Source organism: Dipodomys ordii, unplaced genomic scaffold (genome assembly GCF_000151885.1).
Source record: "Dipodomys ordii isolate 6190 unplaced genomic scaffold, Dord_2.0 Scaffold270, whole genome shotgun sequence".
Taxonomy (NCBI): Eukaryota; Metazoa; Chordata; class Mammalia; order Rodentia; family Heteromyidae; genus Dipodomys; species Dipodomys ordii.
In genome coordinates, this window is record NW_012267486.1 from 471180 (window position 1) to 490576 (window position 19397).

The 19397-nt window shown below is 35.9% G+C and overlaps 3 protein-coding genes across 3 annotated transcripts; 2 read left to right on the forward strand and 1 right to left on the reverse strand.

Annotated features, from left to right (window-relative positions):
* Positions 1 to 582: 582 nt before the first annotated feature.
* On the forward strand, positions 583 to 1500 carry LOC106001185 (olfactory receptor 4P4-like). The gene has a single exon (XM_013036316.1). The coding sequence runs from the start codon at positions 583 to 585 to the stop codon at positions 1498 to 1500; it is 918 nt and encodes a 305-aa protein (XP_012891770.1).
* Positions 1501 to 3763: 2263 nt separating this feature from the next.
* Positions 3764 to 6737, forward strand: LOC106001147 (olfactory receptor 4P4-like). Its single transcript, XM_013036274.1, has 3 exons — positions 3764 to 3803; positions 4981 to 5119; positions 5795 to 6737. Exons 1-3 carry the CDS (start codon positions 3764 to 3766, stop codon positions 6735 to 6737), a joined length of 1122 nt encoding a protein of 373 aa, XP_012891728.1.
* A 5438-nt stretch (positions 6738 to 12175) lies between these two features.
* On the reverse strand, positions 12176 to 13105 carry LOC106001181 (olfactory receptor 4P4-like). The gene has a single exon (XM_013036312.1). It carries the CDS (start codon positions 13103 to 13105, stop codon positions 12176 to 12178), a length of 930 nt encoding a protein of 309 aa, XP_012891766.1.
* Between the last annotated feature and the right edge of the window lie 6292 nt (positions 13106 to 19397).

Below are 19397 nucleotides of genomic sequence, written 5' to 3' on the forward strand. Positions count from 1 at the left end.
GATAACTGCAAGTGTAAAAGAGAACATGTTCATTCTATCAAACATAAGATGTCAGTAGTGAGAGTGGGTTATTATTGATACATTATATGTAATACAGGAATAAAATTAATAATTTTCTGTAGTATGGAACTTGGAGATTGTGCAAAAAAATAGTCCCTATTAAGTTGCAGTGTAGGAGATAGATGGAATTCTAAGTGTTTAAAAATAATGTGGAATAACAATTAGGCTTTATAATAGCTACAAATTTACATCATACAAAATTTATATTCTCCATTTTGGAAGAAATTAGTTGACCTGTCATATTTCATTATTTCTTTTCTATAATTTATGAGAATTAAAAGCATGCAAAATACTTATGAAAGACCCAGTATGTGAGCATAACCATCAGAAGACCCTAAACAAATAGACAGATTGATCCATAATTAAATAATAATGTGAAACATCATCAATTTGCTATGACTTGTTTAATCAAAGTATATAATACTATAAAATTTAAACAAGGCTATCAATGTTGTATTATATTCTGGATGACTTCAGATAAATTAGATTTCTGATATGCAGTATAGAACTTATTTTGACATCATGGAAAAACAGAATGTCACAGAATTTGTTTTCACAGGACTGTTTGAAAGTAAGAAAACAGAACTACTGCTCTTTTTCTTGTTCCTACTTTGCTATGTGGCAGTGTTAATGGGAAACAGCATCATCTTACTCACGATCTGCTGCAGCCATCTCCTGGAACAGCCAATGTACTACTTCCTCTGCCACCTGTCCCTCATGGACCTCTGCTCTACCTCCATTGTAGTTCCCCAGCTAACCAGAAACTTGGCTGCCACAAGAAGAGACATTTCCTTCAACAACTGCATGACACAACTCTTCACTTACCACTGGTTGGCAGGTGTGGAAACTTTTATCTTGGTGTGCATGGCTTTTGACCATTATGTGGCCATTGTCAAACCACTGCATTACATGATGATCATGAACCGGAAGAGGTGTCACATGCTGATTGCCATGGCCTGGGGACTCGGTTTTTGGCATTCTATTGCTATGTTGCTCATGGTCCTCAATTTGCCTTTCTGTGGCCCTAATGTGATTGATCATTACATGTGTGATATTAAACCCCTTTTAAAACTTGTTTGCAAAGATATCCGTATTTCTAGTATCTTAGTGATTGCTAACTCTGGGACTGTAGCAATTGCCATATTTTCTGTGCTCTTAGCTTCATATATACTCATTTTATATAATCTCAGGATGAGATCCTCCGCAGGACGTCACAAAGCTCTCTCCACCTGTAGCTCTCACATAATGGTTGTAGTTCTGTTCTTTGTGCCATGTATTTATATCTATATCTTCCCTGCAGGTGCTAAAAATAAGGATAAGGAAATCTCTGTGTTTTACACTGTGATTGCCCCCATGCTAAATCCTCTCATCTATACTCTGAGGAACAAAGAGATGAAAATTGCTATGGGGAAGGTCTGGAGGCAAATGTCACATTCATGATTAAGATAAAGAAGGAGTTCTTTATTATACTCTCACCCTCTGTTCCCAGGATGGTTTTAAGTAGAGATATCATAGCAAAGAAATATAGAAGCATTCTGTTTTAATTGTTATTGCAATGGTGATGTATAAAGGGGTTGCAGTTACATAAGTCAGGTGGTGAGTCCGTTTCTCTTTGGACAGTGTCACCTTTTCCCTCATTTCTCCCTGTTTTTCTCTCCCTACTCTCCTTCTGCACAAATTGTATAGTTAGTTTTCAACATAGTAACTAGTGAGTTTCACTGATGCCATTGTTCACCCTTTGTCCTACCATTTCTGTGCTCTGCCTTATCCTCTCCAAAACACATTAACTTACATTCAAGACAAAAGTTACAGAAAGCAAAAACTGTGCCCAAGGATAAAAATAGGAAGAACAATAACATGAAATTTTTTGTTTCCATTTCTTGGTGTTCATGTCAATAAACCTCATTTTATACGATCAGATGTCTACAGCTGATGAGCCTTTCTGATCAGTTCCTAAGAATATCCGCTTTTGTTCTCACTGTGAGAATGTCTAGGGTCTTGTATAATTTATCATGTCCAGATTAAAGCTCCTAGCACAACCATGTTCATGGCAATAATGTTTACCATATCCAGTCTATGGAATCAACCTTGATGCTTCTCAACAGATCAATGGATCAAGATGTGCTTTATATACACAATGGAATTCTATGCTTCCATCAGAAGAATGACATCTCCCCGTTTGTAAGGAAATGGAAAGATGGAAAAATTATATTAAACAAATTAAGCCAGACCAAGGGGAGAAACTTAAGTTGCATGGTTTCAAAAGTGCATATAAATCAACAAGTAAACACACTACATAGTAAAAGGCAAAAAGCTGCACCCTTTCGGGATTTTGACCAATGTTATGGGCTAAATATCTAATGTTACAAGTCTGAATCAGGGTCCTGTTATATAGGTTGAAATTTTGAGGTGCTGGGGACAAGGGCAACTGTTAACTGAGTTTTTTCTCTCTAAATTGTGAAAGTATGTTCTAATTCTATATTTCATTTATATAACATCAATGAAATGAGGTATCAATGAGTTCCTTCCTTCCTTTCTTCCTTCCTTCCTTCCCTCCATCCCTCTCACTCTCTCTACTCATTTTATGAGGCAAGATCTTGGAATAGACCCAGGTTATCATAAAACTCAGGATTATTCTGCTTTGTCCTCTTGCTGGAATTGCAGGTGACCACATTCACATTGCAAAATATTGTTCTGGCAAAAATGTATGACCATTTAGTGGAGAACACTTGGAAGTAGACAGAAGGTGATGTGGGGAACTTTTCCTCCTGTGTTTCTCACTGCTAGGTCATTCTCTGCAGTTTCTCCCATGTTTGGGACTTGGTTCTGTCTCTCAAACACAGGATGTTTCTGCTTCTGTGCTTCAAAGTACATAAATCACATTTTTGCAAATACTTACTGGAATATTCTTCAGGAATATTTTGAATTCTCATCAAAGAACCAATTCTTTCTTCTTATAATGAAATTCCTCTATGTAATTAGTCATAAACTACAGAATCAAAGTGGACTGAGTCAGAAAATGATACATGCTATTTCTATTTTTTTTCTATTTTTTTTACCTGTTTTGACTGTGCTACAGATTACTTAGTAAATAAACAATTCTCGAAATGCACTGAAAAGTATTATTTTATTTGATTCTATGTATTCTTTCTTTTTCTTTTTTGTGGGTCATGGGGCTTGAACTCTTCAGCTCAAGGCTAGGGCTGTACCACTTTTCCTACAGTGCAACTTCCGGTTTCTGGTAGTTAATTGGAGATCAGAGTCTCACAGACTTTTCTGCCCTGGATGGCTTTGAACTGCAAGCCTCAGATCTCAGCATCCTGAGTATCTAGGATTACCGTTGTGAGCCACCAGCACTTGGCTCTATGTACTATTTTCAAATGTCAAGATTATCTCCTTTCATTATTATTGCTAATACACTAATATTATCATAATTCTCCCCCATATCAAAATATCTTTGTGTCTACTGATAAGGAATCCAACTTACATTTAGCCACCCAACCTATTTTAAAATGTATGACTATTTATTAGGAAATCTCCCAATGATAAACACTCCACATTTTTAACACATTCCATAATCATTAGAAAATCCAATGTTGAAGGAAATTTTCCTAGTAGGGAAAAAAATGAAGGTTCACTCATTTCATCAATGCTCTAACATTATGAAAGACTTGCATCACGTGTATCATATCCTAAAGCGATTATGAAAAAGGGTCTTAAAATCAACTTGAAGGGCCCTGTTGGTACTGACTTTACTTTCACAATTATAAATACAGATGCAGTTGGTGCAAATGTATGCCTATGGGAGTTTCCCCCTTGTGACTTCTTATGTCCTTTAGTTTAAAATGTTTTCAGCGGACCATCCATAAAAGCTTCAATTGTTGAAGGTTCATGGGAGAGACTGGGTGCTTCCACACCAGTTTAATGTTCCATGATGAAAATTGCAAAAAAGGAACAAGAGCCAGCATGAATGACCAACTTGACATTCCAAAAATATTTTAAGAGCCTGGCAGAAATACCAATTGGAATTAGCATATGAAGTAACATATAACCTTTTACCTAAATTGAGGTAAAATTGTTGGAGTCAAATTTCCTAATAATACATAAATTTGAAGTTCTGTACCATTTCTGCTTGTTTGTTTTTTAAGAGTAACAATTTGAGGAGACACCAAATGTTAATTTGAAAGTCTACCAATATTATTCTGAAGGTTTTTAATGTAGTCTTCAATTTCCTCTCTTGTAGTGGAAGACAGTATTCTTAACAACTGACATCTTTCATGCGTGATAGTGCTAGTATATAGTTTGAAGAGTCAGTACCTCTCCAAATCCTTTTGGGCAGGGATATGACTATTCTGTGGACTTGACAAGACTTTTCTCTCAAGCATAATTTACATGATATAATTTTGCTTTGAAAAGACGAGTGACATTACTCCAATGACCTCAATGACAATGAATATTCATCTCTAGGAACAAAGAGACTGATGCCATTGACCAGATGAAAAAGCTCAGAGAATGAAGTGTTCACTTTAGAAACAAAGAGATTCACAAAACAACTGAGGTAGGTGCTCTTCTTCACCTCTTTCAACACAGATCTGTCTAGAAAATAATTTGTTTCTTGCCTTGTTTGTATCAAAAGGATGCAACTTTATGCAAATCAGTATGGTGTTGATAAGAAGTGATGATTCCAACAAAATCACTGTTTGCTTCTACCCCCACAGCGTCAGTATGGCTGCAATATTCTGACACTGTATAAAAGGAAGCAAGTAGAAGCTTAAGAATCACATTAAGTACTTCAATATTTCCTAGGAACTGAATACATCTACAAAAACCTAATATTGGTGGAATTATCTGAAAGCATGCTATTAGCACTTTTTATGGTAAAGATTTCCTATATTAAAAATACTGTATTTGCCCCTTTAGATGCTCAATATTGCTGTCACATTTTTTTAAACTTCCTGGAGACAGATGTACTGACCTTGGACAAAGAAGTCATGAAGAAGCATCAGAACACGCTTCCAAAGGCCAGTCACTTTCTGCGCCATGAAGATCCCTGCAAGTTGTAAAAAGTATATAATTCTATCATACATAAGATGTCACTGCTGAGATTGGGATATTGTATTATTATTGATACATTATGCACAATATAGAAATAAAATGTAGTATGGCATGTGGAGTTGAAAATAATCCCTATTAAGTTGAAGAGTAGGAAGCTTTTGGGATTCTGCTTGTTTATAAATGATGTTGCACAGTAAACTTGGTTGTCTAAATGGGTTTCAGATACAAGTTTGTATCTTCTAGCTTGGCATAAATTAATTAGCCTCTCCTATTTCATTATTTCTACCACAAAATTCAAGTAGGTGTCTATGACAATTTTATGAAAATTCAAAATATCTAAAATCTTGGTGAAAGTTTTGGGCACCAAATCTGCTTTAATGACACGATAAATTGTTAAAGGTATAGTGATGTGTTTCGTATCAGAGAAATTGATATGAAGGTGAGAAGTGTTGCTCAAGTTTTATAGTGCTTGTGCAGGAAGACCCAATATGTGAGCTTAATCCTCAGAACAGCTTAGACAGAGGAATATATAAATCAATAATTAGGTGAAACGTGTCATAAGTTTGCTATGACTTCTTAAATCAAAGTATACAACACCACAAAATTTTAAGAAGGCTTTCAAGGTTGTATTATATTCTGGATGACTTCAGATAAATTAGATTTCGGCTGTGTATTGTAGAACTCATCTTGATGTCATGGGAAAACAAAATGTCACAGAGTTTGTTTTCACAGGACTGTTTGAAAGTAAGAAAACAGAACTACTGCTCTTTTTCTTGTTCCTACTTTGCTACGTGGCAGTGTTAATGGGAAATGGCATCATCTTACTCACAATCTGCTGCAGCCATCTCCTGGAACAACCAATGTACTACTTCCTCTGCCACCTGTCCCTCATGGACCTCTGCTCTACTTCCGTTGTAGTTCCCCAGCTAATCAGGAACTTGGCTGCCACAAGAAAAGACATTTCCTACAACAACTGCATGACGCAGCTCTTTACTTACCACTGGATGGCAGGTGTGGAAATATTCATCTTGGTGGGCATGGCTTTTGATCGTTATGTGGCCATTGTCAAGCCGCTGCATTACATGATGATCATGAACCGGAAGAGGTGTCACATGCTGATCGCCATGGCTTGGGGACTTGGTTTTTGGCATTCTATTGCTCTACTGGCCCTAGGCCTCAGTTTGCCTTTCTGTGGTCCTAATGTAATTGACTACTACATGTGTGATATCAAGCCCCTTTTGAAACTAGCTTGCAATGATATCCATATTTCTAGTATCTTAGTGATTGCTAATTCGGGGACAGTAGCTCTTTCCATATTTTCTGTGCTCTTAGCTTCATATGTCCTCATTCTATATAACCTCAGGACAAGATCATCAGCAGGGCGTCGCAAAGCTCTCTCCACCTGTAGCTCTCACATGATGGTTGTATTTCTATTTTTTGTCCCCTGTTCTTATGTCTATATCCTACCTGCAGGTGCTAAAAATATGGATAAGGAAATCTCTGTGTTTTACACTGTGATTGCCCCCATGCTAAACCCTCTCATCTATACTCTGAGGAACAAGGAGATGAAAATTGCAATGGGGAAGGTCTGGGGACGAATGTCACATTCAAGATTAAAGTAAATAAGGAGTAAAATTTATTATGCACTCAGCTTGTGTTTCTAAGACATTTATAAAATAAAGGAATAAGTAAGAATTTTCTTTGGATTTTGGCTTATGTGCTATTGTTTTACTTTATGATTTTGAAGCAAGATTTCAATGTACAGAAAGATGTCTGGATATAAAACAGCTGACATCTTCAAGATAGAAAACAAGTAAATTTGAAGAATGTAAGACAATTTGCCCTAGTGCACATCCATCTGGCTCAGTGTTAAGAGTTGTTAAGGTGTCAAGGAAATACATTCAATCTGCAGTACCCTAGGTTGTGTGTGTGTGTGGTGGTGGGGACTAATAACTAATGAGGCACAATCTCTCCAATTACATTAAACTCAATTTCCTGAGTTAGACAATCAAGCCAATTCATTTGATAGAAATCCTTAAAGAAAATCTGTCCAGGTCTCAGTTGCTGATTTCATAGCTCACTGCTTTGCTGAAGATGTTGTATGATAATTAATGGCTTTGGAGTGTTGGAGATCAGAGCAACTATTGACTCCATCAGTTGCTTTGTCTTAATTGTGAAAGTTTGTTTTAATTTTGTGAGTTTATTTGTATAATATCTGTTAAACGAAGTATTACTGAGTTGTGGTATTTCTTTTTTTAAACCTTTTATTTTCCCTTTTCATCTTCCTTCCTTCCTTCGTTCCTTCCTTCGTTCCTTCGTTCCTTCCTTCCTTCCTTCCTTCGTTCCTTCATTCCTTCCTTTCTCTTTCTTTCTTTCCTTCTTTCTTTCTTCTTTCTTTCCTTTATTCATTTTTTATGAGACAGATTATTGGAATGACCCGAGTTATCATTCAACTCTAGATCATTTTGCCTCTTCTTCTTCAATGCTGACATTACTGGTGATCATGTCCAGGTAGATATATTTCTTAAAAATGGATGTTTGTTTTGGGAAACACATGAGACCTTTTAATAGAGAATAAGATGCAAGTGATGTGAATGTAAATTCTTGTATTTCGTTTTGCCAAGTCATTTCCTAATGTTTCTCACATGTTTGGGGCTTTATTCTTTCTTTCTCTCCCTGCTTCTGCAGTTCAGAATTCATGAGTTGCAGCCTTTCACAGACCTAATGGACTCATTTGTTTCCTCTTTTTATGTCACTGTTCCTCTGTGCCATTAATAATATACACACAGTAATTCTTGTGAACTATTCCTACCAGTTGACTGAGCCAGAAAATGTGTTGAATTGCTGCTTATTTTTATTTACTTTATTTGCTTCTTTCTTCTAGAAATGACTGTGATACAAATAAATTAATGAACAAATAAATCATTCTGATATACTCAAGGCATATTTTCTCTTTTTATTTGAATATATGTATCATTTTCAAATCTCTGGAATATATAATTTTATTTTTTATCAGATTAATATTAAAATAACATTCAGAAAACAACAACAATTAAAAATATCTGTTCCTATGGAAAGTGAAGGAATCCAACCTACACGTAACTTCCCAAAGTAACTTAAATCATTATTTTATGTAATAGGAAGTTTCTCTCCTCTAATTTTAGTTTTCATGCATATTTATAATTGACATAACCCAGTTCAGTGAACTTTTTCTTTTCAAAATTTAACTCAGTACTGTTGACAAACCTGTGATGACTTTTTCTCTTCAAGAATTACCCAAATCCCTTGGATATCATGACAAACATTTTGAATTTCAAAAGAAAATTAGTTCTTACACCTTATCTACTCAAACTTATTTAGATTGGCTAATGACACATTGTTTTCTACTGAGTACATGGAATTTTTATTTAAATGTGTAGATATAGCATATAGAGTATTGTGGTGTGTGTGTGTGTGTGTGTGTGTGTGTGTGTGTGTGTATGTGTGTAATGATATATTTAAGGCACATGGCCCTTGTGCGGTACTCTGATAGCTTAGGGAATACGTTATACCATCCTAAAAATATTAATGAAAAAAGAAACAGCCACCAAAATTTTTGTATCATTTTTTCTCACTTTGCAGGAATTTACATGGTTTAAGTTGGAAAATTAGCATGTTTGTTAGCATGTATGTTTAGTCCATATATGCAGTATAATTATCTACTAGATTATTACCTAAATTTCTACTTGATTACTGATTTTTTTAGCAATCAGTTGTAGATCATTTCCAATGTCTAGTGTCTGCAAAAATATCAATTGCATAAATAGAAAACCTGCATACTTTAAAAATTAGGTTTTGATTACACACAGAGCTCCCTTATGACCCAGAAATCCCACTTCTGGGCATTTACCCAAATGATCACAAACTAGGCCATACTTAACTACCAGCACAACTATGTTTATTTCAACATCATTCACCATAGCTAAAATATGGAACCAACCCAGATGCCTCCATCAGAAAGAATGACTTCGCCTCATTTGTTAGGAAATGGAGACTTGGAAAAAAAATCATAGTAAGTGAAGTAAGCCAGATCCAATGAAATATAGGTCCCATGATTTCCTTTATTTGCAATAATTAATAAATCTAGAATAATCTTATTAGATGAGCAGAAAAGCTCAAAACCATGTACTGTGACCATATAAGATGATGTTAAAGGAAATGAACCCCAAGGTATGGACACAAGAGGATTTTCTTGTTGTTGTTGTACTATGTGATATTTTGCTTCTTTTATATTTCTTCCCCCTATGATATATTCCCTGTTGTCACTGTATTTGATTTTGGTACCCTGCATCTTGTCTATACATTAATCTAAATTGGGAAGGGGAAGGGGAATAACAAAATTCTGAAAGAAGAACACAGGATGACCATTCCAACAACGATACTCACAAGACATTATGTTGGAAATGCACTTTACAATTTTGGGTTGGCAAGGAGTGGGGTAGGTGGAAGAGGGAAGGAATAGTAGGAGAAAAACAAGGAGGGGGTAACAACGTTCTACAAGAAATACACTCATAACCTCACTCATGTAACTGTAACCCCTTTATACAGCATCGTTATAATAAAATAAAATTTAAAAAATTAGACTTTGTATATAATTATATGTAAATATATTTATATATGAAGTTGTATATAATATATGGTATATATAAAACTTTTTATATAATATTTTATGTATAAATTTTATATATAAGACATATATACATAATATAATACATATATTGTGTATGCATAGGATATTATATATGTAAAGTATGTTTAAATAATATTGATAGGGGTTATTTCAAAATTATGCTTAGGTATATAAGAAGTTTCTAATTTATTTATCAGTCCTTACTAAACTTTATCATAGGACCTTGGACAAGCAAGAACAATAGAAAATATTTGCTAGTTTATATACCAAGAAATGACTAATAAAGAAAAATGGGTAAATCCTGTGACACATATAGAGAAAGTTCTATGAAGAACATAGATGTAAAAATTCTCAATATAATACTTGCAGTCCAACTCCAACACATACTACAGATATTAAAAGGATTAATTCTGTGTTTATTCTCTAGTACTGAAATTAGACTTGGAGCCTTGAGCTCTCACTCAGCTGCTCCACTCAGCACTGCTGCTCTACCACTTGAACCACACTTCCAGTTGCTGCATTTTGCTGGTTAATTAGAAATAGAGTCTCAAAGACTTGCCACTTCATAAGCATGATTAGAATTGCGAGCCACTGGCATCAAGCTGGAAAAGACATTATATTACAAGGAGTCAAAGAAAGTTTTATGTGTGCAAAACAATAAACATGATAAAGGTAATGCATAAACTGAACTAAGGCTGAAACATACACACAATCACCTCAATAACTGAGGGGTAACAAGTTTTGCCCTCTTTTTATGATTAAAATCTCAAAGGAATCTTGAATAAAAAGAACAGGCATTAATAATTCAACTGAAATGAAAAGAACACTTCATTTGTGTGTTCCATAGTGTTCCACAATAGTTTATTTATCTAATTATTTATATTGACTAGGAAAATAAGCATAAGGAAAACAGAAATGTAGCACATAATTTATTAGCTCAAAATTTAAAAATATAGTTCATGAGCAAAAAACGTAAGTGAGTTGCATAGGAATATGCCAAGAGAATAGCTGCACAGAGAAATCACTCTCTGAGAAAAGAGAAGCAATTTGAAATGTATGTGCTTAGTTGATGGGCATTGAAAACAGTCCTGAAGGAGACAGCAGTTACTGTGTGATAATCTGTAAGTCACAGACTCTGCTACACTGAAATGGGGACATCTCCTGTAAAGGACAGAACATGAAGAAAACCTCAGAGGATAGATGCAAAACTTCAGTGGGTATTTTTCTTTCTTGCTATTGTTTGTAATGTATTTATAAGGTGATTTCTTTGTTGCTTTGTATGTCCCTCCCCCTGTTTTCACTGTATTTGATGTTGGTATAATTTGAGGAGGGGAAGGGGAAAAAACAAATTGTTTAAATAGGGATACAGATACATTGCAACAATGAGATGTACAAGAGGCTATGATGAAAAAATCGAACCTTACAACTTGGGCAGGGGGATAAGGGGGTGCGAGGGGGAGGGGGTGGAGTAGTAGAGGTGGGAGGGCAGGGATGGTAGGGGAAAACAGAGGAGGAGGCAACAATGCTTGATAAGAAATGCACTCGTTACCTTGCTCATGTAATTGTAACCCCTCTGTATGGTATTTTCACAATAAAAAAATTAACACTTACAAAATACCTAGTCAAGCATGGTAGTATATAGCTATAATCTCCACATTCAGGAGAAAGAGGCAGCATGGTTTCATGTTGGAAGGTTAGCCTGGGTTCAAATTAAGAACCTGTTGCCAAAAAAAATTTTAAAAAAAGAAAGAAAAAGACAAGAAAAGAAAAATGCTACAGTGTTTTGTGATATCTCTACTACTTGCAGATACCTTAACATTGTGATGATCAGGAGATTAATAAAAATTCCCAAGAGCAGAGATAAATATTAATACTATATATGGCTGAAATCTCCTTGATCCAAAAGGCAATTACTTAACACTTTCATCCAGTGTGGTGAGTTCTCAAATCAGCCAAGGAGACCTGGATCCTTGTAAGAAGATTTATGATTGATGAGTGAGAAGCCTCATCTTCGAATGGAAGAGAGATTAATGTAATTGTTTTTAGGGAGAGTATATAACTGAAAATGTAACTTACTACTTTTTTGGTTTCTTTTGATACAGTGATTGATCTCAGGGCTTTCCATATTTCATCCATGCTGTCTACCACGGAACTAACTATAGCCTCCCTCAAGCAGAAGGATATGATTCAAACTGAAATGATTTGCAATTTTCCAAATTCAAAGAGTCACACTGGACTAGTTGAGCCTTTTGGCATACACATTCCAATCTAAATAGAAAATATCACACTTGGTGAGAGAACATGAGTTCATGGAGTCGAACTCCATGAAGTGGATAAGTGTCATAAGTGTCCTGGGACATATGTTTGAAAGAGTAAAGAAGGTTTTCTGTTTTACTTTAAAACTGAGTTTACTATTCTATACAATACCTTCTGCATGGCAATTTTCATCTCTGTGTTTCTCAGTGTGTAAATGAGAGGATTTAGCATGGGGGCAATCATAGTATAGAACACAGAGATTTGTTTGTCCTTATTTTCTCTATCTGCAGGGAGGCTGTAGGTATAAATGCAGGGCACAAAGAACAGAACTACAACTGTTATGTGAGAACTACAGGTGGAGAGAGCTTTGTGCCGCCCTGCAGAGGATCTTGTCCTGAGGTTATATAAAATGAGTATGTATGAAGTTAATAGCAAAATAAAAATCACAACAATAAGTGTTCCAGAGTTAGCGATGGCTAAGATACTAGCAATATGAATGTCTTTACAAACAAGTTTCAAAAGAGGCTTGACATCACACATATAGTGATCAATTACATTAGGACCACAGAAAGGCAAATTAAGTATCATAAGCAACAAGGCAAGAGAATGCCAAAATCCAAGACCCCAGGCCATGGCAATCAGCAAGTTACACCTCTTCCGGTTCATGATCACTGTGTAATGCAGCGGTTTGACAATGGCCACATAACGGTCAAAGGCCATGGACACCAAGATGAATATTTCCACACCTGCCAGCCAGTGCCCAGTGAAGAGCTGCGTCATGCAGTTGTTGTAGGAAATGTCTCTTCTGGTTGCAGCCAAGTCCCTGAGCAGTCGAGGAAGCATAGTGGAGGTGAAGCAGAGGTCCATGAGGGAAAGGTGGCAGAGAAAGTAGTACATTGGTTGTTCCAGGAGATGGCTGCAAGTGATTGTGAGTAAAATGACAAAGTTCCCCGTGATAACTGCCAGGTAACAAAACAAGACCAAAAAAAGGAACTGCAGCTCCAGTTGCTTATTTCCAAAAAGACCCGTGAAGTAAAATACAGTGACATTTTTCTGTTTTTCCATGAAGTCAAGCTGAGTCTTCAATACACAGAAGAAATGTCAGGCATCTAAAGTTATGCTGACTGTAATATACACTCAAAGGCTCACTTTATGTTTTCTAGAGATTTACAAATTGAAAAAGGTTTTATAGCTAATTGCTTACAGCAATAATCTCTTTTGCTCTAAAAATGTGTTCAAATATCTAGAGTATGCAAAGAGCTCAAAAAGGGGTGAACAAATGCAATCATGGTACTCACTAGACAATGTGTTGAAAATAAATTATACAACTTATGGGGGAGGAGGGTTAGGAGGGGAAAAACTGGGGGAGAAATGAGGGAAGACATGACACTGTTCAAAAAGAAATGTACTCATTACCTGACTTATGTAACCGTACCCCTCTGTATATCATCTTTAAGATAACATTAGAATATATAAATAAAATAATTTTTAATTTTAAAAAGAAAATAAACTCTCAAGCAGTAAAAAGTCCAATTGGCAAAAGAGCTAATTAACGACTTCAAAGAAGAAGTAAAAGTGACAAACGGACACTTGAACAAATATTAAACATCTCTGAACTGAAAGGTAATGCAAATCAAAACAACACGGAGATTCCATCTCAGCCCAGTTAGAATGGCCATCATCAAGAATGCAAACAACAACAGATACTGGCATGGATGTAGGCCAAAGGAATCCCAGCACACTGTTGGTAAGAATGCAAGCTTCTTCAGCCACTGTGGAAAGTAGTGTGGGCATTCTTCAAAAAACTAAACATGCTCTATGATTCAGCAATTCTTCTCTTGGGTATTTATCTAAAGATTACAAATCAGGATACAGTAAAGCTACGTTCACAGCCATGGTTTGTTTATTTTTTATTTTTTTTATTGTAAAGATACTGTACAGAGAGGTTAAAGTTAAATGAGTAAGGTAATAAGTACATTCCCTCTTGAGTATTGTTACCCCTTCCTTTGTTTTCTCCCTACTATCCCTTCCCTCCCCACCTTCACAATTTCTTCCCCGCCCCAAGTTGTAAAGTTTATTTTCAATATAGTGTCTTGTACATCTCATTTTTACAATGGGTCAACCTGTATCTTTGTCTTACCATTTTGTTTTTTCCCTTCCCCTCCCCAAATTAGAATACAAGATGCAGGGCACTGACATCAAATACAGTGAAAATGGGTTATACAATGGGGGAAGAATATGCAAAAGAAATAAAAAAAATCACATAGTACATTAGAAACAACAGGGACAAAGAAAAAACCTTTTATGTCCCTATTTTGAGGTTCATGGGTTGTTCTTTTCAAGTTACCTTTAAATAGTCCTACAAATGGGCTGTGATTTAACTAAGCAGTTTATGAATGGAGTGCATCTTGATCAATATCACTGTTTTTCAACACTCTGGTCCATCCCTCCTGACCTACCACTTCCTTCATTCTTCTTAATTTTGTAGGATATACATTGAATTCTTACTGTATTCTCCTCCTCTTCTCTTCTTCCTTCATCAAGCCCTCTCTGCTCAACCTCACCTCTTACAAATGCCCATTTCCTGGTTCTCATTTTGTACAACTGTGTTTATTGCTGCACTATGCACCATTACTAAAGCATAAAATCAGCCCAGATGTCCCTTGATCCTTCTTGAAAGGATCAAGAAAATGTGATATATGTTATATAATATACATATATGAAGAATATTATTTTATCATTTACAAAGAAATAGATGGACTCTGGGGAGACGTTAATGAAGTCAGTCAGGACCAGAGACCCAAAGATGCATGCTTTTTCTCCTATATGCACACTGACCTAGCTTGTAAATGTACAAGTAAACACACATGGGGTTGTATGCAAGTATAAATGAATGTATCAACCAAAGTATGGTATTTACAGGGGAGAATTCAAATGGCGTAATTACTTAGAAAAACAAACTCACGGTCCAAAAAATGAATACCAGGAAATTGTCACTTAAAGGTGTGTAGAGTTTGAGGAGAGAGGGCAGACAAAAGAAGAGAGGAAGGTGGGGAGAATACAGTCGTAATATTCAATGTGTCTCCTATGTTATGAAGAAAACTGAGGGGAGGGGATGATTGGAAAGGGAGTAAGGAGAATGATGCATTGGGCTTATAAACTGACTCTTGAATGATTGTTTCTTTCTACAACTACTGAGAGATCATAAAGTACAATTTTAAAAAGGCACATTTCCCTTCATAATATTTAGTGAAAACATGTTTTATATACAAAACTTTTATAAGTATTTTATCATCACTATACTCATAGAAATCTAATAGGCATTATTCTTACATTAATGCATACAAAGGCAGAAAAATAGTTAAGGGTAAGTTAAATACAAGACTTTAAGATATTATGGATGCTTGGCACCTTTGAGTCATGCCCATAATCCTAGACACTCAGGAGGCTGAGATATGAGGATCATAGTTCAAAGACAGCCCAGGCAGGAGCATCCATGAAATGCTTATCTCCAATTAACCACCAAAAAGCCAGAAGTGCAGCTGTGCCTCAAATAGTAGAGAGCTAGCGTTTTGCACAAAAAAGCTCAGGGACAGTTCCCAGGCCCTGAGTTCAAGCCTCTGGAATGTCAACCCCCCGAAAAGATTATGGAGAACATCTAAGATCTGAGTGTATATACAACCTGTTGCTCCTAATGCCATGCAATGTTATCCAAACTCAAGTAGAATTCCACCTGCAAAGGGGTGGGTCGAAGGGGAATGAGGTTGCTTAACGGGGTGACACAGATCAAAATGCATTGAATTCAGATGATGTTTTAGATGACACCTTCCTTATAAAATGAAAGATAATTATAAAAAAATCCAACTATTTTTCATTCTTGCGAATAAGATTTGATGTTGGTATAATTTGTGGAAGGGAAGGGAAAAAAAACAAATTGTTTAAATAGGAAAACAGTTGGACCTATTGCAACAATGAGATGAACAAGACGTTATGTAGAAAAACGAACTTTACAACTTTGGCGAGGGGGTGGGGAGTGGTTGGGGGTGGAGGTGGGTGCTAGCAGAGGATGCAGGGGGGTATGGGGGGCACGGGAGATGGGAAGGGATGGGAAAGGGAAACAAAGGAGGAGGCAACAATGCTTGATAAGAAATGTGCTCATTACCTTGCCCATGTATCTGTAACCCCTCTATACGATATTTTTCACAACAACAACAACAACAACAAGACTTTTCTTGCACTTCATAACCTATGTTACTTACTAACATATTGAATGTTAAGGAATTCTGTCTCTTCAATTTTAAATAATTTATCTCTGAAATCAGTGGAAATAACATTTATTTTCTCCAGGCATTGGTAGCTCAAGCCTGTAATCCTATCTACTCAGGAGGCTGAAATCTGAGGATTGAGGTTCAAAGCCAGCCTGTGCAAGAAAGTCCATGAAAGTCTGATCTCCAATAAGCCACCAGAAAACCAGAAATGACACTGTGGCTCAAGTGTTAAGAGCACTAGACTTGAGCTAAAGAGCTAAAGGACAGCTGAAGAGCTGAAAGACACTGCCTAGGCCCAGAGTTCAAGCCACACTACCAATAATATATATATATATATATATATATATATATATATATATATATATTCCCCCCAAAATGGCATAATTGTTAATCATAACATAAAACTAACCTAGATTATTTAATTAAACTTTCAGTGCTTCTCTGAGGCTAGCATGGTCAAGTCCATACCTTGGAGAAGATGGAAATATGGCATTTGAAGAACCTAAGCACTTAAATTGAAATAGAAGAACACAACTTTCCATTACATGAATTTTATTTGATTTCTGTAAATTTCAAAATGCTGTTTGAGAGATAATGCCTGGCATATTAGAAACCTTTCAGAGGTATTCATTGTTCTGGTGACACATTGGAGGATTTGCTACAATTCTTATCTAGTGATATGTTTATTTCATCACATATTCAGAGTGCTGAAGTCATTCTGATGCTGGGAAGCTGAACGTAATTATATTTAAATAATCACCTTTTACCAATTCCTAAATGCACAAGCAGTGAAAAAAATGTATGTTTCATACTAAATGGTAATTTTCAACGAATTTATGTTCTTTCAGTAGATCTAGTCAGGAAACAATAAAATGTCCTAGACAAATCCTTGTCTAAGGATTAGGAAGAACCCCAACGCTCTCAACACCTATTTGTTATAGAGCTGAACACCTCATTTCTCTGTGCTGCTTCTTCAACTGGCAAAAGCAGTGCTGCTCATCTACTGCCCTCACTTATCCAAAAGAAAAATGAATTCATAGGAATTAATTTTTTTTACTATTCAGAGAATGGCCCTATTCCCTTAAAATGTTTTGTCAAGGTGCAAACTCTTCCAAACATATACCAGCCTCTTACCTTCTTCAGGCTCTGTGGATCTGTGTTCCTTCACAAGGGGATGGATTGGAGAACTCATATTAAACATGCATTCAGTACACAGAAAAATTAGGTTATTAGTGCATATTTGCTCCCAGTGGAAACTTCGGTGGATGAATCTGTGAGATGAAGAAGAAGTATTTGAAGAAAAACTTCTCATTAAAATTGTAGAGTAGAACTGTAAGACAACTAGAATAACAATAGTGTAGACATTGTAATTCCTAGCTCAAAATAGTTCTACCATATTGGTGCAAGACTCAGCATATATTCGACTCTCTTTTACTTCCAGTGATTAAATTTGGTCTAAGGAAACACAGAACCTTATGAAAAAAGGACTTCAAGGCTGTTTCCATATCCCCTTGGTATCCTTTGAGATAATCCATGTCTCATTTCTTTCTTAGTTTAATTTTTCTTACAGTTCTTTTTCTTCCCTCTACCAATCCCATCGGAATATATTCCTTGGTACAGGAGTATTCAATTGTGAACAACATTCCTTTGCCATTTTATTACATACCATTCACATTGTTTCTGTTATTTAAGTTCTTCCACAAAGATCTCTGTGAAAAATCATTTCTAAAGATACTTCATCTGCAATTAGTAATGATAAAAAGAAAAGGAAAAAACATTGAATTACATTTCTTTGAAAGTAGTTATATGACTGATACTAAGGTGGTGTAAAATATCCTCTTGGAGAACTTTATACTCTTCTGTTTCTTTTAAAAATGATCACAATTTACTAATAAAAATTGTGAAACATGGGCTAGGAAGGTGGCTCAGTGGTAGAGTGCTTGCCTTGCATGCCTGAGGCCCTGGGTTCGATTCCTCAGCACCACATAAGCAAAAAGAAAAAAGCCGGAAGTGGCGCTGTGGCTCAAGTGGTAGAGCGCTAGCCTTGAGCTGAAGAGCTGAGGGACAGCGCCCAGGCCCAGAGTTCAGGCCCCACGACCGGATCCCCCCCCAAAAAAAATTGTGAAGCATGAGGATGCAAGGTTAACTATTTGATACATTTAGGATAAATATTCACTTAACAAATATGTTCTGGGCATAATGATAATTTCTTTTCACCATTTAACCCATTTCTTCTTCTCCGTACCCCAATGAGGTATATGATATTTGCTTTTTCCCTCTCGTTTTTCAATTATGGATACTACAGTGCAAAATTGCACAATTTCTAAAGACAACATCTATATCTAAATCATGTTTGCCTATTTTCAAAGCTCATACCATTTTCACTCTGCTTACTTGTAATGTCAGAAACACAAAGGAAGCATTAGAACATTTGCCGTCAAATTAATTTGTCCTCTATTTACCATTCAGAGTTTCCCAAATGTCTTTAACTTATCAAATATCTATCAAAAATACAGACTACAGAAGAACTTACTTTTTTATACTTATTGGTCAATAGTCCAAATTTATTCCAATTTAAGAAAAAGAACAAGTACTAGTCCTAATTCTACCTTCCTCCAGACATTCTATTTGGGGGGAAATATTAAAGTGATCCTAATTTTCTGTGATAACTTGAAACAACTCACAGATGTACAAAAAAATCTGTCTCTCCTATGAGTCTTCAAACAAAAAGAAGCTTTCAGGGATGCATTGCTGAGAATACTTTGAGTTAAAAGGCATAAAGGAGACCCAAGAGACAAACTCCTGTGAGCATTGTATGCAGGCAATGAATGTGTAGTTAACAGCACTGCCAATGGTCAGATAGATGTCTATGAGGCTTTCTATTGTTTAGAATAGGACATAAATGAAAACAAAAGCTTTTGTGTTGTGATAACAGGGATGTTTTTCCAGGATCATTATCCAAATGACCTTTATGACTAGTTCTGTGCTATTACCATACTGTTTCATTATATAACATCGCCACCATATTTTTATGTTCAGAATTATTGTAGCTTGTTTTGGTATCTTTTTCTGTTCAATGGAATAAGCTA

Coding starts and splice junctions, on each gene's coding strand:
- LOC106001185 (XM_013036316.1), top strand. CDS start 583: ATGGAAAAACAGAATGTCACAGAATTTGTTTTCACAGGACTGTTTGAA.
- LOC106001147 (XM_013036274.1), top strand. CDS start 3,764: ATGAAAAAGGGTCTTAAAATCAACTTGAAGGGCCCTGTTG. Junction 3,804..4,980: donor CAACTTGAAGGGCCCTGTTG/GTACTGACTTTA, acceptor TTGCCCCTTTAG/ATGCTCAATATTGCTGTCAC. Junction 5,120..5,794: donor CATGAAGATCCCTGCAAGTT/GTAAAAAGTATA, acceptor TGTGTATTGTAG/AACTCATCTTGATGTCATGG.
- LOC106001181 (XM_013036312.1), bottom strand. CDS start 13,105: ATGGAAAAACAGAAAAATGTCACTGTATTTTACTTCACGGGTCTTTTT.